We start from the raw sequence: 22,916 nt of genomic DNA, 5'->3' as shown, positions 1-22,916 counted from the left end.
GGGCTATAAGTTGACAGAACAAACGTAGCGCATTTGAGATTAGCTCTGTCTTAGAGAGGATTCAGTTTATTGGAACTAAGTCTGGGTGCTAGACTTCTGCTATGTATATTGCGGGGAGTCACATTTCTCCCAATTTTGATTGATAGGATTTTGAGAATATCTTAGTTAAGTGCCGTAGATTATTGTATCTGTTTGTCTTCAAGTTTATGGTTTTATGGCAACCAGTTCGATAGATTGCGGCATGGTTCGTTATTTTATCTCTCGACAATCAAGTAATGATTCTATTCGGCTTTTTTAAACCAAGAACTTTCTCGATATTATTGATCACTTTACTTCTCAGCGTTTTTGAGTCTTATTAATAGCCGCGAAGCGATAGCTGAGGCTATTATTGGCCTTACTTTGGTTTTTTTACGACTCGAAGAGGAGTATTGGTTTTCTTAAGGTTTTTACCGGAAGTACTATTAGTTCAGACGCTGTTTTGACCTAAAAGCGAAAGTGATTAATTGCTCTCAAACGAAGTTTGTAGCAATTATATTAGTCCTGTCGGTCTTTTTTTATGCGATTTTTTGCTTAACCGATTTTTCGTCTGACGCTTTTGACTTTTCGTCCTCAAAAACGGGATAAACAGGTGGTGGCACCCAACGGGCATTAAGTGCTCTTAGAGCCTTTCAGCTCTGTTTCATCTCAAACTGTTTTGGAGACTTATACTTATGGTGTGATGGGCGGTTCTAAGAAGTTGACCCCCCCCCCCTGTTGACCCCCCCTGTTGACCCCTCCCCCCCCTCCCACCCCCACTATTGCCTCCACCCCCCACCGCGCTGTTGCCCCCCACAACGCTGTTGCCCCCCAACCCAGTGTTGCCCCCATCAGCCCCCGGTGCACCCCCCCGTCGCCCGTGGCTAGCTACTGACGAAGCCAACCGCTCGCCGGTCGTTTGAGAGCAATTCACCCGACGTTAGTCGGTTATGTTTAAATTTGCCATACGAACTAATTTTTTCTTAGCGAGAGAAGTTTTTTTCATTATGCGCTGCGTTTAGTGAATGGCTATTTGACTTTGAAAAGTATTTTTTGACAGAATGGCACATATAGATAACCGTTTTTTGCCGTTTTTCGTCTAAGAGGCCGTTTTTTGCCGTTTTTCGTTTCGCCGTTTTTCGTTTGGTTTTTTTTGCAGAAATAATTTTTATTCGATGCTAAATTGAAATGTAAACCCCACAGTGTTTTGCAGAGCCTGAAAATGCGTTTCAAGTTCAAAATTGGCACATCTTTCTTGTTTTTTAGTTGATTTTTGAATCTTTCAGCCGCCTTTTTCAAAATTCAGTTAATATGGCGACTTCACTTTGATAATTCATATCCCCAACGCCTCTTTCTACCTCTATGTAATTGTTTTGTAAAATTGTACATATGCTAATCCGATTTTGGTAGTTTTTATCCAATTTTTCTGTTTTTTTGTTTATTTTGGTTTTAATTACTTGCAATATTAGTTTTGTCAAATATCAGGAACTTTGATTTCCTTTAAAAAAATTCAATCACTTTTGGCATTAAGTTTTTGAAAAACAGTTAAAATTTTTTTAACAAATTCAGTGTTAAAGATTTTTTGACCATTTTTTTGCAAAATGTGTCAATGTTTCGTATGTTTGGATACTGGTTTTACTTTTTTGTTCTGTTCAGGAAGATGGCTCTTTGTCTCGGATGACTTGTTTTTTCTATGTCTCGATTCCTGAACAATGAAATGTATTCGTTTTTCTTGACTTTTTTACTTTTAACTTTCAAAAATCAAGAATTAGTCTTTTTTGTTACGGTGTTTCTTACATTGTGTCCATATTCTTCACATTCTAGTTTGTATCATTCTATATTTTTCCTGGCACCTACAGTTTTTTCGTTATATTAATTTTTTCAGTTGTTAAAAAATTGAGTGACTTCAGCTTTTTCTTAGATTTTCGTCATTATTTTGGTTTGCAATTGATTTCATTCAACATAAGGCAGTACTGAGAGTTTGCTAGAAAGCCTTCTCCAAAATTTTGACTTAATACTTTTCATTTTTTTTTTGCGGCCTTGGTATTTTTCTTAAACGTTTTTTTTTTTTTTGCGTTTGAATAATATTCTGTTGCTTGTGTTTTCTATGATTTTAATTTTTGACTTAGTATGAAATCATTTTGTCTAGCATATATACAACAAGGAAGCAGTATGTGTTGTTTTTGTGTTAATTGCAGTGATTAAAAATCTAATTGTAGTGATTTTATGATTCTTAAATTTGAACTTTTGAAAATTTAACTTAGTTTCTCAGATTATTATCTGCCGTTTGCTTTCGTGATCTTTTTGAGACCAAAATCATGATTTTTTAAGTTCGATTGATAGCGTTTTCTGCTTTTTGAGCCTATCAGTTTTTTGACCATCCTATTTTTTTCGGAATTTTAAAATTACCAAAGGTTTTCAATAATGTAAGATTTTGCTGCTTTTTGGTTCTCTTGGTGACATTGGTTTAAATTTCACCAATTTTTAGAGACCTGAGGAGGTAATGAGGTAATGATTTAATACAAAAGGTGATGGTTTCAGGTGCAATTACGGTTTTTTTGTGTACTGTTGACGCTTCGAGTCGCTTCCGGAATTCTTCCGGTTGTTTTTTATTTCGGCGTCAAGATTTTTGTTGCGACCATATGACGTCACAATCACTTCAAATCTGCTTTTCGTTCATGCAATTTAAACTGAATTGCGTGGGTGACGTCATTTTTCACTCTCAGTGGAGCAATTTTTTGTTCATTCGCGTGATTTTGTTTTTGTTCACACGTGACTTACTCTCAAAAATGACTTTGAAATTGACTTTTGTTTACTGTGATTCAAAGAGATAAGGTCAAGCGAATGTGTGTTACTCTTAACAAAGGTTATTTGAGAGCAGCTAATAGAGGCAGCAATGACTTATACAGATTCTTAATCAAAATATAACAGCTCAGCCCTTAATGAAAAGAATAAATTTCTTTCTTGGTCTGTCTTTTTACTGTTTTTAAGACTGCAGATCTACGAAGCTATTTTGGCTATTTTCTGGCAGTCTGCCAACTACTTTTGTTTTATAAGATATGTCTCTTTAAGTATTTTTCAGAAACCAGGAAATAAGGTTCTTTATTCCCCTTCTGTTCACCCCTATATCATTTAACCCCGCAAACTTTTCAACACGAAACCTTCACTCAAACCCTGATTATCCCGTATTGTATGAATTAACTGCGTTAATCAATAAAATCTTAACCTAAACCCTTAGTATCCCGAACTTGCGAACTAAAATCGGTGGTAAAAAGATCTGGGTTGAATCATAGGGATGAAATGATCGGGGTTGAATCATAGAGGTGAAAAAGTGGGACACCATTATTTTTACATCTTCCTCAATTGAATTGAGCTGGTCTTTTTTCTAAATGGAAAATTTTGTGAAGAATTATTACGTTTTACGTTGCTCTTCATTTTCTACGTTGCTCTGCGTTTTTACGTCTCTGTTCATTTTGTTGCGTTTTTAACTGCTCTTATGAACTAGTTGTTGCAGTCGTAAACTAGTTGTTGCTCCTTGTAGCTTTGGTTACTAATTTGTAGATTTTGATTCTCATTTTGACTGTAAACGTTTCTCTCGCTACTCCAATATAAATTCAAATGGCAACGTTATTTTCACGCTGCTAATTACACGGTATGTTCTTTTTTATGTCAATAAGTCAAAGGAAAAATATAACATCGGAAGAATTCACGCAAAAATTCCGTGAAATAATAGCATTTTACTTTTTATTTCTGGTAGCAGACATTAAGGCGTGTGAAAATAGATCGATTAGCAACATCAGCAACGCAAAACAGTTCCTCAAGGAAAATTGTTTGTTGTTGGGACGAACAAAGTGCACGTTACATTGTCTTTGCTATTTTTGGGCTGCATTTAACCTTCAACGACAATTTGACTAATGGAAAATTGGAGTCCTGTTTTTATGAATACGGCTGTTTTACGGCTGTTTCAATTTGGAGTTTTTTTTTGGAGGCTGGCTATTATTTTCAGCCGATATTGGCTGCCTGAGATTACTCCAGTTTAGAACAAAATACTTTGAGTGATTTCTCAGCTCTCAATTTAACCAAAAGTGATGTTCTTTATCTTTCAGTAACTGCTTGGATAAATTTTTACTCAAGGGCAGTGGAACACATTTAACTATTTACTGTCTGCGATAGGCGTGTAATTTTTTTTCAAGATTTACGTAAACAATGAGCCGCTTCGTAAGTGGTCAATCTGCACATACATGCCTCAGATTCCCTACATATCATACGTTAATTGTACTACTTCCTCCCTTCGCATTGCGCTACTAAAAACTTAATTCTTAAGTTTTCGGCGCACCTCAAGACTCTACCTCAGAAAAATTTTATTACTGGGAAAACTTTTGAAGTTAAATTTTTTTCAGGCCACCAGAATCAAGCTCATTGTGCCTGTATTTAGAGAAAGGCAAAGTTGTAAAATTACAGAGAAAATGTATTTTATCACTAAGATTTATTTTCCTATTGGTCTTTATGTGAATTTTCGCTAGCTCGATTTTTGCATCTCCGATTGCATCTCCGATATTGATCACTTAGAGAAAACTATTGCTCTAGTTATGTTTTTGAACAGTCCATTAGCGCGCCAAATTGAGTCTATTAATTCGTCGAATTGCGTTTAAGTTGCGTTTTTCTCAAAAATTAAGAAGTCTTTGGTTATTTATTTGGACACGTTCTTGCGCGATCGCTATTTTTTACAAATAAATTTATTTACAAGATTTATTTTCCTGTTGGTCTTTATGTGAATTTTCGCTTGCTCGATTTTTGGGCTGACTATTTTCTTTTAAAAAAGCGGATAAACTGGTAAGACTTGAAGGCATCAAGTCTCTGTACAGTGCTTTTAGAGATCGTCTAATTTCTGAATAAGATAATCATTGTTAATTGCTCTCGAATGTGTGTCCTCGAATGTGTGTCTATGTTGACTGTTTTCTAGAACATTCTTTCAATTTCAACTCTCTAGATGTATAATCAATCAAATTAAATTGAATGAATTATTTTCTAACACAACAAGGCGGCTCGGTAATGTGCGATGGCACATAAGGTTCCGACCCCGCCCATCCACAATTTTGGCATAATTGTCTACCAAATGAGGAACAGATAGAAAAACCCAAAAATAATTTTTTGCGAATCCCAAAAAAGCCCAAGTCTTTTTCAAAAAATTCTGTATGAACGATAAGATAGCCTCCAAAGCAAATAACTCAGTGGAGTAAAAATTGATGCATTAGATTGCTGTAATATGTCAATATTAAGAAAGAGAGTCAAGACGAACAGCAAAATCAAACAACAACAACAAACATTAATTACATCAAAAAATTTATGTCCCTCTTAAAAACTAAATTTAATAACAAAGTCAACATACCGTCAGATAACCTAAAACTAAACAAAAATAACTTATAAATCACCAGAAGACATATGCGACCAGTCCATAAAAAGGTTATTAGGACCTGTCCTTATTCATTTTTTAAAGCGGCTAAAAAGAGCAACAAAGAACAAACAAAATTTCCATTGAAACTTGCCAGAAAACGCTGTCAAAACCGTCCAGCCCAATTTTGGCACTCAAAACATATTTGATTGCGCCTTCTTTAATGTAGTACGTGGCCATTCATCAATAAGAATAGGTAACAAGTAGACAAAAAAGCTGCTAAATAATGTAATACTTTTAATTTTTTTTTCCAAACAAAATTACCTTCAATGTCATGAAAGGCTTTAATTACAAAAAGAGCTATTTAAATAGGGTCGTTTATTCATTAAAAAAGAAGCCCTCGAGACCTGTAATTATCTTATCCAGAATATTTCTTGCATCTGCAAAAAGAACGTCAAATATGACAAAAATCAAATTAATTTACTTTTTTTGTGAAAAACCGGTGTCGAAGCCAGTAAGGTCATAACAAATTCTTTAATAAAAAGATTTTGGGACACCAATCCCTTTTATTCCCTTGACAACCATAATTTCATATTTGACCTGTAATTAACTAACGAGATTAGGTAACAAAAAGAAACATAAAAAGAACAAAATTGCGAAGTTAAAAAGTTTTTTTTAAAATTTTGGAAAACGATTGTTTTCAAAGTCATGAAAGCCATCAGCTATCTACTAATATCAGAATATGGGTTCTTCTATTCTTCCATGAAAAGCCAATGAAAGCTATCACTATACAGGAAATTTCATACGACCGAAACGACAAAGTATAAATGACAGTTAGAGACAAAATTTAAAAAATTCAATTGATTTCTTCAAGAAGGAGGCGTCGAGGCCGTTAAAACGATGATGTATATCTTTCAGAATTTTATTATGTTCAATTGTGCCTGATTCTGAATGCTAATAAGGTGACATGAGAACTGTCAATAATGTGATAATGTGACAAAATTAGAAAACGTGAAAAACTGGCAAATATCAAAACAAACAAAAATCTGAAATCTTGTAGTATCAAAGCCAGAAAACAATAACTTCAGGCTTAAAACTGCAACCGAGAATAAATGTTAAATCAGTAGAAAAAAGAAGCAGTCTTTCTTTGCTGACACTGAGCTGGAAGTTGAACAAATTAAGAAAAAAATAGGAAAAGTTAATTAAGCCATTATTTATTGAAAAGTCAATTATTTTTAAAAAACGAAACGACCATAAACTTTCAATTAAAAAACTAAATGCATTAACTTGGAGCTGCTTAGCAAGCGAATTGGTTGGACCTATCACTCCTGAGCTTTGATTTGATATGTTCTGTTCTTTATTATTAAAAAGTCTCTTTTTTTTAAAAAAGACCGACTGATTACAACCCGATTTTTTTTGGATTGTAACATTCCAAGAATGGCCGAAAACTAGCTCTGCTAATACTTATTCTCCGTTAGGAACAATTGATTTTCCGAATGTTGTAGATATAGATAATTTGTTAGTTGAAAACTCAAAATAAATTCTGCATTTTTGATAATCAACGAGTAAAGTTAGCAAAAAACGGCAAAGTTTTAACTACAGTGCACTCTCAGCGGACTCTGAAGTAGAAATAGCCCCCCTCTGAGTCTACAAAGATTGTTTGAGTGTTGTTTGGGGTTTTACTGTCGGCAAATTTAATCAAAGTGGACTAAAGTAGCTTATTTCGTGCTGTTTTTGATGAGAAAGGCTAAATTTTGAAATGTTTATCCAGATTTTTTGACCAAACAAATTAAATCAAAACAATCAACAATGCTTGTTCGTCTTCAAAATTAAAATCAACGAAACTATTCTTAAAAATTATAACAAATTTTAGCAAAATTGACGAAAATTTAGGCAAAAATTCCGGAAAATGTGAATAAAAACAACGTGAATTCACTCTTCTTTTCTCAGAAGTTTAAACCTCGATAACTCCCTGTAGAAAACGAAAATTAAAAAAATCTTTTTAATTCCATATTCTACGCTGGACGAGCTTTCTAATGATACCAGTCTCAACTCTCTACGATGAATATATCGAGCGGCGAAAATTCACGGAACAAAAAAAACCCATTTGAGTATATAGTTCCTCCCCCCTCAAGAGGGTCGGAACAATTACAAAGATAAAAAGCAGAAATTTGAAACAGTTTCTCAAAATGTTTGAAGCAATTGCTGGCAAATATTCTAATGGTTGATATTCGTGTGCGGCATAAACAATTAGTTTTATTCTGCCGTGATTCTTACTTTCTTTAACTACCTGCTTCCCCCTTATTGGTTGTGCTACGGTACATTGTTGTCTGTGTATCGCCTCCAAAAAATTTCGGGCTGGTTAATTTAAAGCATCGATTCAACTCATCTATGGAAACCTTCTATCGCATTGTTGGTCCTCTTTAATATGGATTTTTTTCCGGGGAGGGGGGGGGGGGGTTATTTCCTATTATAAACAGGTGGGAGTTTTTTTTCCGTGTGCTTTATTTCCTAGACCCCTTTTGCACCCATTAGAAATTATCTAGGCTAATGCCACCTCTGAATTAAATTTCCCCGCTTTTCGAGAGCAATTTGTCCGACGTCAGTCGGTTTATGTTTCAATATTGAGATTTTAACTAATTGCATCTCCGATATTGATCACTTTGAGAAAACAGGGGCCTGCATGCCTGAATCCATAGAAGGTCTACCGAGATATGCTTTAATATTTTTTTTTCCTTTTCCATCCCGAAATAATCGTGGAGGCTAATTTGGAGTCTTGAAAACTGAAATTCAATGTAGTTATTTTATCCCCATCCGGATTTTGTAGAGCACTATGACGTCTATGTCCTTGCAAAATGAGAACTTAATGAAAAGGGGACTATGGTAAACTTAATAATTTTTTAGGTAAAAATCTTAATTTCTGTAGCTATTCATATCTTTGCTGTTGTGTGCGGGAAACTTCAATATTATTAGATATTTTGGGAGAATTATTTGGGTTATCTAGAAAACTACGGAAATTTTTTAAAGAGAAGTGCAGGCAGTGTAATTTAACTGGTATTGAAATGTGGCTGCTTGGTTTTCGCGACAGAGTGCCTCTTCATTATCGCATAGGTATCCCTTAGGTTAAATTCAGACCAAATTTGTCACTTAAAGTTGGAAAAATGTTTCCCGCACAACACTCGCACGAGCCGTCATCTTGAATAAGAGGGTTCTGCCCTATTTTATACTGAATTTCCTCAGCTCCTCGAATAGATTCGATTTTCAAAGCTCTTTCAATTCGGAAATATAACTGATTACAACACGCCGTGAGATTAATTTCTGTTGTTATTACTTTCAACTTTTATGGTATTTTAATGATAAGTTATAACTGGATAATTAGAAATTTATCCCGGAAATAGATTTCCATACCCGAAATTTGGGGTGAAATGAATGAAGTTCTGCACGATTTATTCTCTAGAGCAGCAAGATAAGGCTCTTTCAATGAATTATTCTATCTAAGACTGACAATGGAGTAAGTCATTTTGAGAATTTTTGCTATCAATTAGAAGGCTGAAGTATAAAAATTGCCAAGAAATGCTTTATTCAAAATGCCACCAGACTGTTACCAGACTTCAAATTCTCTCTGTTAAATTCAAAGGGCAATAAATCACGAATCATGTTACATTATTAGCAAAAAAAAGTTCTTTGTAAATTTTTTTTCTGTCTTTTGCAAAAAGTGTTAGAACTTGTTGTTGTTTTGTTGTTTGTATTTAGATGAATGGTAATAGGCGTGCTACTGAACGCTCATTCATTTCAAACTTGATGAATTTTTGTCAGTCGTTTTTGGCAAAATTGTTTAAATAGTTAATTTAATTGTTTTGAACTCACTTTGTTCGTTTGAGACTGCAATGCATTGTGCGTGTGCAGCTGGACAACACATTGTTGTGTTATTTTACAACCGCAGTGCTTTATTTAAATTACAATTTTTTGGCTTCAAATTAGACAAAAGTTGCAAAGATTGGCTTTATGAATACATTTAAATTTGAGATTATTTTGTTGTTTTGTTCTTTTGATAGCCTTTCGTGCGTATTGTATTGCTCTAGTTATGTTTTTGAACAGTCCATTAGCTCGCCAAATTGAGTCTATTAATTCGTAGAATTGCGTTTAAGTTGCGTTTTTCTCAAAATTTAAGTCCTTGGTTTTTTATTTGGACACGTTCTGGCGCGATCGCTATTTTGTACAATTAAATTGTTCAATTTAGGTTATTTATTCAAAGTTATGATAACTTAGCTCCGCCCTTTATGTTATTGTTGTGCCATTCGATATTTTCTGTGAATTTACGCTTCGTGTTATTTTTGTTAGTGTTTTTCAAATCGGGGTCCGTAAACAGATCAAACGACCTTGATAAAGACAGAAATAGCAACCATGACAGAGCTGATCGTTTATCTTAACAGTTACACCTCTTAAAAACCTTTGAATTTACAGAAAACCGTGATTCTAATTTCATCATTTTAGTTGTTTGATTCTATCGATGATTTCGCGTTCAGGTTATCTACAAATCGGCGATAATTCGAATTTATGTAAAGTCATCTAAAAGAACAAAATCGGATGAATAAGAATTTTCAGCTGTTAATTTTCGCATTAGCTGTTTTTGTTAGAGATTTAGCTGTTTTACTTACTGCTACTTAAGTAGCTACCATTCTGTTAAATTTGTGTAATCGTGCAAATAATTTTTTCATATACTTTATTATGGACGGTTCGCAATTCTTTTCAAATCTTTGATTTGCTATTATTTATTGTTTGTTTGTTGTGTACTTGTTGTGAGTTATTGTTAGCTGTAAATTTTCGCACAATGCTTGCTCGCTGTTAGTTTGAAGATGAATAAGTTCTTTTCTTCAAAGAGGCGACCAGACCGTCGTAACAGCAATCCTGAAGCTATTCCTACTCCTTCTTTTAACGATTCTTTATCCCAGTTCAAAGTTAGAATGCCACCACGCGCCCGCCCGGAATCCTTTTCTGAAAAACAATCAAGAGAATCACTAGTATCAACTTGCAACGTAGCCCGCAGTTCTTCACATAAATCCGCAATAAGGAGAGGGAGTAAAAACCACGTTAATTTTGATCCGAGTGTTGATTATATCGCGGGAGTGGGTTCGAGTCCCGGTTACGCCTTTGAGAGGAGACGCTCATCGTGTTTTGCTAATTTAGACTGTGGCGTGGTTGTACATGATGAGGAGACGTGCAGAGGTACAGCAGAGAATGAGGACTGCATTCCCAAGTCTAAAAAAGTGAGTTTTTATGTCCTGTAATGAGAAATTAATTACCAGGAGTAGTGCGCATCGATAACAACAAATTAATCGCGGTTATTTTTACCTCAGTTAAAATGGCAAATTACTCTTGATGAACTGGTGCCAATTTCGATTCTTTTGAATATAACAATTTTCACGCCCCCTATAATTGGGAGTGAAAAGGTGAGTTAGTATCGCATTATCTGTATGAATTGTTTTGTTCACGTTTGTAAAAACAGGAATTTTTATGGGAAAAAATCTGCACTTTTCTATTTAATGTTGGCCATTCATTAGTTGCTCTCAAACGGAGTTTGTGGCAATTTATTAGTCCTGTGGACTTTTGCGATTTTTCGCTTGACCGATTACTCGTCAGTAATGTATATATGACGGCTCCAGCAGTAAGACCAGTATACAGACAAAATTTATGAAAATTTTTGTTAATTTTAATTTTTTTCATAAAATATTTTTATTATAGCTGCGAAGCTGTAAGCTGAGCGTAGCTATATTGCGGTGCTCTTGGTTTTTTTTGTTTCGTCGTCTGACGCTTCATTTTCGTTTTACATTTGTTCTAGAACATTCTGTCTCGTCACTGCTTAAATGGCTTTTTCGCGCTTGATTTCACGCTTTCTGCGTGACCTAAATTGCGGTTATTCAGAAACAGAATCTGTTCCTAAAACAAAGTTGATTGTAAGGAAACAGATTGTATGGTCCGACAGCCGAGTGGTTAAGGCGACTGGCTGTTAATCCGGAGATCGCCGGTTCGAGACCCGACAGGGAAAATTGTTTTGCACCCAAAAACAACCTTTGAAATAATCTTGTAAGTTTTATAGGCGGCGGCGATAACTATTATCAACTCACTTCTGTATCTTTTTCCATCTGTATTTTACGGCACGCAAGTCTATTTCGCAGCTATTCCGGCAATCTGCCGGCTATGTTTACGATGCATGTCTAATAATCTGTAATGGAATGTTTTTGGAGACTGTAATATCACGAATTTAAGCATTTTTTTGAAAAAAAATGCAATTTTTAAGTTTTTTGAAATAGGGTTTGATAATAGGTTACTGCATAGTTTTATTGGCCATTGAATAGTTTGCAACTTTTTAATATCACAAATTTTGTCAAGTTTTTTTTGAATATTTTTGTCATTTTTTTAGGTTTCTCTAGCCTCAAGATCCAAGGAACCTCCTCGAGGGCTTGATGATAGGATACCGCATAGTTTCTAATTAATAGCCGCCCTCATCTTCTCAGCCGGCTATTATTGCGCTCGTATTTTTTTTTTACTTCGTCAAACTTTTTTTCGCTTTACCATTTTGCCGCTTTTTCGACATTTTGCGTGAAATCTTTTTGACTTCTCTAGGCTAGTTTCTCTCTTCTCTCATTCAGCTAAAAGTGAATTTGAACATCAGTTGCTAAGCAAAGCAATTCAAAATGAACAGAGTCGGTATAAAAAATTGAAGTCAGAAATAGAAACGGGATAAACCCATAAAGCCCAATTTTAGATGCTCGCTATTTGAACGTCGTTCCTATAAGTCTTAGTTACAACCTCTAATGCTTATTGGTGTTGATAGTAGCCCCTGTAGCCTCTCTCTAAGAAACAGAAGTATGTTCAACGTCGAAATGCCATCAAAATAAATCGGACTTAAAAAATATTTTTGTACAAAAATCTTTTTTTTTCAATATATTCTATTCGTTCAATCCCAATCATGCTTATTGGAATCAACGGCGGCTATTTTCCGGCAATCTGCCGGGTATGTTTATAATGGAATGTTTTTCAAGATTTTAATTTCACGAATATAAGCAATTTCAAAAAATATTTGCAATTTTTTAATGTTTTTTGAATGTTTTTGATTATTTCCGATTTTTTTCGCCACCAGGCGCCCAGTGACCTCCTCCGAGGTTTGATAAAATGCCGCTGTATAGTTTTTAGATCTAATGGAATGGTTATCAATATTTTTTTGGCTCGAATTTAAGCAATTTATAATTCGAAAAAATTCTTATCATGTTCCAAGTTTATGGAACGTTATGCGCCAGTGAAACTTTTTACGGCTTGAAATAGGGACACTGGATAGTCTCTTGAGGCAGTGAAATGGTTTTTAAGATATTAATATCAAAAATTTTTGCATGATTTTGTTACAATTTGAGATTGTTTTCAAAATTTTTGAATATTGTTGTCCTTTTCATTCACTGGCCAACGATCATTACTGGCCAACGAAACTTTTTAGGTCTTTCAGATGGGTTACATGACAGAACTCCAGAGAAAAAAATGGATATGAACATTTTTTTTTCACTGCGAAATGTAGAAACTTTTTTTGAATTTTGTAGTTTCAGTCTTTTCTATTTGATTTAGTTACTAACAAGGATAGAAAATTAGATAGAAGTTGCAGAGTCGACTCGCGTCATGGAAAATTTTCCTAGCGCTCTCTCCCTCTCTGTTGGTTGGGATATCTTTTTTTTCTGTTTCCCGTTCAACTTATATCTCGCACACTATCTCTTTCTCTCTCTTTCCTTAACTCTTTTGTTGATGCCACACTTCAGCTACTGTTATGTGACTTGAAGTCACCATTTATTAACCTCATCTCAAACCTCTTCAATTAAGCTCAAGTTAGCCTCACTGAACCTTAGCTGGCTACTGACCAAGTCAACTGCTCGCCGGTCGTTTGAGAGCAATTCGCGTGACGTTAGTCGGTTATGTTTTTCATTTACTTCTGTTAATTCCGCAAAGCTGAGATAGTCAAATTTTCTGAATGACCTTTTTCTTCTCATTGACGTCGTTTCTCACTCTCTGCAGTAAAAGTTTTCCAGTCAGTTACGTGATCAGATTTTGATAATACTTGACGTACCTCACTCCATAAAATGATTTTATCATTTTCAAACATAAGTTTAATTTGAATTAGCTTGAGGTCAAAAGAAATCATATGTGCACTAAAGGCCGCTAATGAAAAGGCTTTCGTGGTGTGAATTTCAACATGCCTTTTAAATTTATCGCTGAATGTTTTTGCATAAGTTTTTTTAGCGGCGTCGATAACATATATTTCTGTATCTGTTTCTATATATTATATGGCACGCAAGTCTTTTTCGCAGCTATTCCGGCATTATGCCGGCTATGTTTTGAAATCGTTTAAGATCAAAGAAAATTATTTCTGCAATAGAAGTCCAGAATAAAAGGAATGAATTTTACAAGCCTGAATAATTGTTCTATAAATGTTTTTACAGTGTTTTGAGATGCGTCGGTAACTTTTTCAACTCAAGTCTGTATGTATTTCTATCTGTGTGTTACAACACTCAAGTCTACTTTATGGCTATTAGGACTATCTACAGGCTCTTCCAAAAATGTTTCTAAGAATATTCGCTTTCAAGAATTATGTTTCCTTCGTGCTTGTTAAAGTAATTGGTTCACAGTCACTTGGTCTCAGTTTTGACAGGTTTCATTGTTTTTTTTAGATTAGGATGCACCAATTCACAGTGTTGCCAGCCTGAGCTAATGTTTGTTTAATTGCCGACCTCATCTTCGGAGCGCGCTATTTTTGCGCTCCGATATGTTCACCTATTTAATTCGTCGAATAAATATTTGTTTCGCTTTGTCATTTGCCGCTTTTTCGAAATTTTAAGGAAAATAATTTTGATTTTTCTGGGCTATTTTGATTCTTCGGTTCATTTAAACAGCAGTTGCTCGCAATTCAATCTAAAATGAAAGGAGTCATACAATTGAAATCAAAATGGTAGCGGGATAAAACCATAAAGCCCAATTTTATACGCCAGCTACTTTAGTTCTGTTCTTAGTGGTCTTGTACCATCACTAATGCTGATTGGTTCTGATTCTAGTCCCTGTATTCTCTCATTAAGGAACGGGAGTATGCCTAGCTTCGGAATGAAATAGAAGTGTTTGCTCCTTGGAAATTTTTCTGTACAAAAATCAATTTATATCCCTTTTTCTGTTGCTTCAATCCCAATAGGGGTTTTGAGAATCAACGGCGGCTATTTACCGGCAACATGCCTGGTATGTTTTGTATTTGAGACCATTCGTTTTGAATTTAGTTTTAGTGAATTTTCAAAATGTTGCTGCATTTTTTCCTTTTGCAGTGCGAGCCCTTTCGCGTATTTAAAAGTGTATTTAAATGTTTTCTAATGAGTGATGATTTTTGTTTTATAAAGATTTAATTTTTAGTTAAGTTTTGAATTGAATGCATGTGGACTTTTCTCAAAAGCTTTGGTGAAATTGAATTTTGTCGAATATTTTTTTTATCTGTTATGCTTTTTTGTTTCTGAGAGATGTTCTGGAGTGGTGACGTTAGCTGTCTAATTTTCCTTATTGTAAACGTTGACTTAATATGCTGTTATTTGTTTTAAATACTTTGATAGTACTTATTTCTCATAACGTCATAAGTGAGATTTTTTTGCTTAAATTTGTTTTTCATTTGCTCTGTTGACTATCAAAGGCTGCTGTTTTTGTTTGGTTTATGCTCTGTTGACGCTGGAAGTCTGTTTTTCTAACGAGTCTGATACGCAGGTCTTGAGGTTTTGAGTGGTTGGATTTTAATTTTGGACTTTTCCTGCTGTTCGTTTTTTTTAAATTGATTCATCTTTTGATCACGTTTTTTGTTTTACTCGGGTAATAGCTTTCAAGCTTGGCATTAGATTGGCCTGTCTCCTTATTTCAACTGAATGGAATTAAATTTTTGCTCATTGAATTACGCTATGTAGCTAGCATCAGTTTTTAGCGTAACAACCATCAGTTGACGACCCGATCAAACGTATTGTTTTGTGATCTAACCTAACCCTAACCTGCTCGTCCAATTATAACAATTTTTGACAGTTTTCACATTTATAACAAAGTTTGGCAGTCTGTTTGTTAAAGCCATTTTGGTTTATGAGTGGTGCGTCATATTTGAGATACGCATGAAGATTTTTCGGTCTTGTGTAATTTCTCTTAGTCTGTTTAATAGCCTCTGTCAGCCTCTCAACGGCTAATAATATTGAGTCGCTCTCTTTTTATATTTGCTCTTACTGTTTTTTGTTTCACAAGAGTCGACACTAACGTTCGAATTCCTCCCTCCCGGTTGCAGCTGAATGGATTTCAGAGACTTCATTCAACGCATTTACGTGAATCCGATCAAGTTGAAAGAGAGAAATCAGTGTAAACGGGATAAACCAATAGACCCTGGGTGCTAAGACCTAATGTTTGAAAACTGTGAATTAGGTCTTAAGTATACTGCTAATTTGTTATAGTATTACGCATATGGTCCTCCGTGCTAATTTGTTCTAGTATTACTAATATGCTAATTTGTTCTAGTATTACGCATATGGCTGAATTCACCATATTTATCCAATCTGATGAAACTGCGAACCAAATTAGAACACTTTCTGGCACTTAGAAAAATTTAGGCTGTCGTCATTTTTTCAATCGCAACATCAGGTACTAGGGTCATTGGCGGCTTTTTTCGGCTTTTTGTTGGCTATGCTTGGTCTTTTTAAACAATTTTTGTTAAGACCAACTTTTACTCAATTTACTAGTCTTGAGAAATGGGTTAACTAGTAACCAACATTTGTTGATAGTTCTCGAGTTCTATTCCCTGACGTTGACTTAAAATTCTCTAAATTCACTAGATGTCACTGAAATGACTGAAAAGACGGGTGGGAAACCAACTGAGTCAACTATCGTCCTTGACCTCCTTCTGTAATTGAGACAACTGAAAATACATCAGTTTTTGTGTGTGTGGTGCGCTATTGCTTTCTATTATTTTTTCAAATTCAAATTTTCAAATTCTATCAGTTCATTATCTTCTAAGCTGTCACTTCCTAATTGTTTTTCGTTTCAAGCTTCTTGAATTAAAATCACCTCGGCTATTTTTACAGCTATTGTTCTCTTTTTGTTGTAATTCTAGCTTGTAATTGTGATTTTTTGCTTGAATGATTTTTTTGTCTGATGCAGTTGACCTTTCGTCCACAAAAACGAGATAAACAGTTAGCGCCCAGCGGGCATCCTTTCAGCTCTGTTGCAGCTCAAACTGTTTTGGAGACTTATACTTACTTATGGCGTGAAGGGCGGTTCTTAGAGGTCGAAGACACCCCAACTGTTGACCCCCCCCCCCCCCCTTGCCTCTACCCCCGCCCAACTGCGATGTTGCACCCCACCCCACTGTTGCTCCAACCACCCCCTCCTCATCAGCCCCCGGTGCACCCCCCCCCCGTGGCTACGCTCGAACAACCAGTACTTCAGGTTCGTTTTTAATAGCCGCCCTCATCTTCTCAGCCGGCTATTATTGCGCTCCTATTTTTTTTACTTCGTCAACTTTTTTTCGCTTTACCATTTTGCCGCTTTTTCGACATTTTGCGTGAAATCTTTTTGACTTCTGTAGGCTAATTTCTCTCTTCTCTCATTCTGCTAAAAATGAATTTGAAAATCAGTTGCTCAGCAAAGCAATTCAAAATGAACACATTCAGTATAAAAAATTGAAGTCAGAAAAAAAAGGGGATAAACCCATAAAGCCCAATTTTAGATGCCCGCTATTTGAACGTCGTTCCTATAAGTCTTAGTTACCATCTCTTATGCTTATTGGAATTGATAGTAGCCCCTGTAGCCTCTCTATAAGAAACAGAAGTGTTCAACTACGAAATGCCATCAAAATAAATCGGACTTAAAAAACTTTTTTGTACAAAAATCTTTTTTTTTCAATATCTTCTATTCGTTCAATCCCATTCATGCTTATTGGAATCAACGACGGCTATTTTCCGGCAATCTGCCGGGTATGTTTAAAAATGAGGTTGATTGCTGTTCAAATATTTGTATATCTTTTCGGACAGTTTGGATATTCTATGTATTAGTTTTTAGCGACAAATTTGACTGATTTTCAAGGGTTTTTACCTCTTGACTAATTAGTGCGATTTAAACAAGACATAAATACCCCGATAGCTCGCTCAATCACAATCTGTATGCACTTTAATCAGCATGCACTTTCACTTCAATGTTCTAAGGCATTTTTCTGCTTCCAATATTTTCGAATCGTTTTCCTTCTGTTTACCTTTTTGTCGAATTTTTGTCGAGTTTTGCTGGGAAAAATTGGAGGATTTGTTTTTCTCAGGCTTGAAAAAATGTATGTAATCAAAATTTGGCTGTCAGATTTGAATTGTCATTGACGCAGGTGTAGTAATTTTTAAATGCTCTTGAAAATGATAGCCTCTAAATACAATTTTTAATTGAAATTCAGAAGCTCCAAGGCAATATTTTTAATTAAAAACCCCTGTCTTACTAAAGGTCATGTCGTATTTTTGTCCAGAGTATTTGACCGAATTATGAACATGTTTTTATCCGAATGAATTGCGCATTGCACGGGGTAAGTGGTTACTGTTTTTCTCTATTCATTTCACAGTTGGTTTTGTTTTCATTTTTTACTGATGTCTTTTTCACAGCAAGCCTATTGAGAATCTAATGTTGCAACACTTGCTTTAATCCGCATGTCACGCAGGTTTTTGACTTTTTGCTGTTTTAGTTTCAATTTTCTCGCCATTTTCCAGTATTTTCTTCAATTCATGTAGAATTTGTCAAAAAAGAAATCTGTCTGTTTCTGTAAAGACAAGACTCATTTTATCAAATGAGATGTCAGTTATTCCTGTGGCTAGTCAAACTGTTCTGACCATTTGTTCACTGTCAAACAAAATATTGTTGACTTCAGAACCGTCGTTGAAAACTCCGCTGTTTTTCGCGGTTTATTTTGAAATTACTTGTTGGTATATTCCGTCTTTGAATTCATTCTTTCATTGCATGTAGATCGAATTTGTCCATTAATATCCGTGAAATGAAAGAATAACTCCACCCCAATGTTTTCTGAAATCTGTACAATCCGGTGATAGTCAAAACTAGCTTAAGGAGCCAAAAAGTCTACGCACAGCAATTTTTGCTGAATATAATTTTAGTTCGCTAGTTTTAAATGTGTGAGATTTTAAAACAGTTTTTGAAGGAAACGCCGTAACGGCTATTAAATCGACCGTCAGACGAAAAAGAAGCTTTCATTGATATTTGATGCCGGCTTAGTATAATCTGTAATCACGTATTCATCGATACCAAATTCCAGTTTTTGGCTACTGAGTTCGTTATGTAGATTCTTTTACTATTTATTTTGTATTTTTGCTCGTATTAAGGTCTGGTTAGTTTGCTTCCCATATTTTATGTTTAATAACGTTTGATTCCTAATTCTTGTATTGGATTTCCATTCTTTTTGAGCTGAATTTTTATTACTAAAAAGTTTTCATTACTTGTCTTGATTGTCAGCTCTTCGATACATCTATCTAAATTTCAGAGGTAAAGCACGACCTGTTGAATTGAAGAGTCTTCAAAACTTTGTCTCAATTCAGAAATACGAATTATTTTAATTAATATATTTGTTTTTAATTATTGTGGAAATTTTTTGAGACACTAGATTAACGTGAGGTTCCTTTTGTTTCGGCTTGATTGCAATGTTAGAATTTGATGTAACTTTTCTACTAAGCGTATTTGTTATCTACGCAGCATGTAAAGTTCGGCATCGTTTACCCTTGTAGTCGGTGTAGAACTCCACCTTGTTTTTCAAAAACTTGTGCCTCAGCTTCTCAATCCCCCCCCCCCCCCCCAGAGTTTACGTTCTATCTGATTGATCTTTTTCTTGCATGCTCAAAATTTTTGCGGTGTTTTCTCGAATTACATGCCTGATCCAAATTGCTTGCATTCATAATTTTGAGAAGCTGAATTTATTTGGCTCTATTTGGAATTTAATATTAAAAACCATTGAAAAAAAGTGTGCGGAATATGGTTTCATTTTTCGAATTTAAGTATTTGTTCTGGCCTGTTATAAGCTAACATTATTTGCTGCGAATTTGTGAAATTATCGACTCTGCGCTAAAACAGGCTACACACAACCCCTAGTTCCCGAGAGGATGGTATATAATCGAACCCATGCCTGTCGATTGAGAGAAAGTCATCCGAAGTTAGTCCTTTTTGATTTTTTTCATTATTAAAACTTTTATCATCTTTATACTTTTTATTACAATTAATGTGATCAGTCTGTAACGGCGATGTCCTCAAGTGAATTTAGTGTGACTATAGAAGCTATTTGCGTTATCAATGTACATTGACGAAAAGAGATGTCCAGACCAGGATTCGAACCTGGGTTATTGCGGCCACAACGCAATGTCCTAACCACTAGACGATCTGGACCGAAAGAACCTGTTTAGAATTTGTTCAAATGATGAAAAAAAAATAATACACGGTGCATAGCATTTTATTGCACTTTGAGTGTTCTCGAAACTCCTGCACAATAAGTTTGAGATAGTTGATTGGCATCCAATTGTTATTCGCGCGAGTTGCATGTGATGTTATCCGAGTTCTCTTCATATTGTATTTTACAAAGTAAAAGTATAACTTGCATCGGCCGGGAATCGAACCCGGGTCTATCGCGTGGCAGGCGACAATTCTACCACTGAACCACCGATGCTTGAATTGGTTATCGAGATCTCTTGCTCTGAAGTAGACTACGTTTCTCTCATCGCCTCCAAAAATTCATGGGACGTAAGGTCATTAGCCAAGGATTATTTACCAAACAATAGGGATTATCTATGCCATACTGTCTTTTTTCGCACCATCTTTTGAAATCTGGATCTGCTCTGTTTTCACTCCGTACACTTTTTACGGGTTTTTTCCATTATAGCCCCCCCACGAAATTATTAAAAAATATATAACCCCCATCATGGTATGTTTACCATATTTGGGGGGTGCTATAGATTATCTAACAACTATGCTGGGAGTGGGGGGGGGCTATAATGGGAAAGACCCACCTTTTACGACCCCCATTACTCGTTTTTAGCCAAGAAAGAACAGTTATTAATAGCCACACAGCTATAGCTGGGGCTATTATTGGCCCTCTCTTGGTTTTTTAATTGCCGCACAGCGATAGCTGGGGCTATTATTGGCCTTCTCTTGGTTTTTTTATTTCGTCGTCGCGATTTTTGTTACGACGATATGACGTCACAACTTGACTTACCTCACTCTCAAAAATAACTTCCTCACTTTGAAATTGACTTTTATTTACTTTAATTCAAAGAGATAAGGTCAAATGGGTATGTGTCGCTCTAATTGAAGGTTATTTGAGAGCAGCTAATAGAGGCAGCAAAAACTTCTTCAGATTTTTAATCAAAATATAACATATCAGCCTTCAATGAAAAGACGAATTTTCTGGTCTGTCTTTTTTTACTTCAGACTGCAGATCTACGCAGCGAGTGCGGCTATTTTCTGGCAATATGCCAGCTATGTTATTCTTTTTCTGTTTCAATCACGATGTGCACCAAGCGCGTCAACGGCGGCTATTTTCCGGCAATCTGCCGGCTATGTTTTTAAAATTCAAAGAATTTCAATTGTATTGGGGGCGCTGTCTTTTTTGGATCTATTGTTTTTCGCCGGTGGGTCATAAAAAACACTGGAGGGGAACGGAATAGATCCCTTTTTAAAGATCTGTCCACACATTTTCATGATTTTTGAAGTCTTTTGAAGTCAAATTGGAGTGGTAATCTTGGGTCACGCCGAAACAGGAAGTGGAGCGAAAAAACTAGTGGTTTTGCGGCGTGAATTTTTTTCGCTCTGATTTCAAAGTAGACTGAAATGTGTTTGAAGTAAAGATGTGTTCGAAGAAAATTTCGTTTTTTTGCACAAGTGGTTTAATTGTTCAATGTAGGTCTAGTTTTTTGTTTAGTTAATGAAAATTCTTGAAATTGTTGGTCAGGAAAATCGTTTGTCAAGACTTCTCATGCTATATTTTTTAATTCGCTTTTCCTTTTGAACACGTTCTTCTAGGTCATTACTCAGACTTAGCTCCGTTACTGTTTCAACTGATTGGATTTTATACTCTTGCACTTATTGAGTTACGCAATGTAGTGAATACGGTCATGGTCAAAAGAGCAAAAATAAAAGAAACGGGAAGAACCGGTCATTAAGTCGTAGTGCATTAGGTTATCAAATTGCATTAGAGCCATTTCTAGCTAGCATTAGTATCAATCCTAAAAGCCTTCAATTTAGAAGCTAAATTGAGAATTATTATAGAATGTAACAAACTGCAAGCCAAATTAGAACATTTTTTGAGAACAATTAGAACACTTTTTAGTTTTCTTTTTTGCTTAATCACTATGTGCGTCAAGTGAGTCAACGGCGGCTATTTTCCGGCATTTTGCCGGCTAGTTGATTTCACTCTAGACGTTGGTATTTGTAATTATAAGTTGAATTTGTTCTGTCCAGATTTTTTAATCTAAAAGCGCAACGAAATCGTCAAATATTTGATATTTTTGTTGAAACATGTTAAAAGGCACGTGTTATATAGAATTTAAGATAATAGCCATTATCTAGTTTCTTTGATAAACCTCAAAAGTTTGCAGCTTCTCGTAGGTAATATTTTATTGCTCTCGAACGAAATTTGAAGCAATTATTATAAACGTGGTTTTTTATACAAAATTTTTGCTTGACCTTTTTTTTCTATAACTTTTTGATTTCACTTCTCGTGATGTTTTTACTTTCTATATATTGATTTTCGTGTGATCTAAATGGCTCTTATTAATTACTTTCAGTTGGTAGCAATCATATTAGTCTTGCCATCTTTCATGCGATAGTTCGCTTGACATTTTGGTCTTGAGCCTTTAGACTTGCCGTGCTCAAAAACGGGATTTTGTGCACCCCCCGGTGCACACCCGTGGCTAGCTACTTGCAAAGCCAACCGCTCGAAGGTTATTTGAGAGCAATTCGCCAGACATTAGTCGGTTATGTTCTTAGTGTTTGCCCCCTCCCACTTGAAGCCCTCAAACCGCAGCACATCGTTCCACGCGTAACTCAGCGCTCCCCCCGTCGCGCTCAACCCGCGCTTCAATTAAGCTAAAGCTAGACTCTAAACCGTAACTACCTACTGACTAACTACTCGGCAAATGTTTGAGAGACACTCGCCCGACATTTGTTGGTTGTTTTTTTTTTAAATTTGTCAAAAACGAAAGTGTTTGGATTTATTTATTTGTGACGCTCCTTCAAGATCTTTTCTTTTTTAATAGCTGCCGTCAACTATCATTTAGCCGCTCTCCTTTTTTAATTCGCTCTACCTTTTCATCACGTTTTTTTTACATAAGTCATGATTTTCACGTTTGACTTCTGGCTTACTTCACTTACTTTTTCAACTGAATGGATTTTAAATTCTTTTACGCATTGAATTACGCAATGAAGTGAATACAGTCAAAGTCAAAAG

At 35.4% G+C, this 22,916-nt stretch overlaps 1 protein-coding gene and 2 non-coding genes across 7 annotated transcripts in view; 1 reads left to right on the top strand and 2 right to left on the bottom strand.

The window, feature by feature from the left end:
* LOC142337894 (uncharacterized) overlaps nucleotides 1-22,916 on the top strand; it is a 164,393-nt gene that overhangs the window by 71,390 nt on the left and 70,087 nt on the right. For all 5 annotated transcript variants that reach the window (XM_075387516.1, XM_075387515.1, XM_075387514.1 and 2 more), the window contains one exon: nucleotides 10,595-10,674. In XM_075387516.1, the coding sequence (XP_075243631.1) occupies nucleotides 10,595-10,674 (80 nt within the window). The remainder of the gene's footprint in view (nucleotides 1-10,594; nucleotides 10,675-22,916) is intronic.
* On the bottom strand, nucleotides 19,790-19,861 carry Trnah-gug (transfer RNA histidin (anticodon GUG)). Its single transcript has one exon. It is a non-coding gene; the product is annotated as a tRNA-His (tRNA).
* Trnag-gcc (transfer RNA glycine (anticodon GCC)) lies at nucleotides 20,068-20,138 on the bottom strand. The gene has a single exon. It is a non-coding gene; the product is annotated as a tRNA-Gly (tRNA).

The sequence above is a fragment of the Convolutriloba macropyga genome, chromosome 4 (genome assembly GCF_964194025.1).
Source record: "Convolutriloba macropyga chromosome 4, txConMacr16.3, whole genome shotgun sequence".
In the NCBI taxonomy this organism is placed as follows: Eukaryota; Metazoa; Xenacoelomorpha; order Acoela; family Convolutidae; genus Convolutriloba; species Convolutriloba macropyga.
This window is presented reverse-complemented; position numbering and strand designations above follow the sequence as displayed.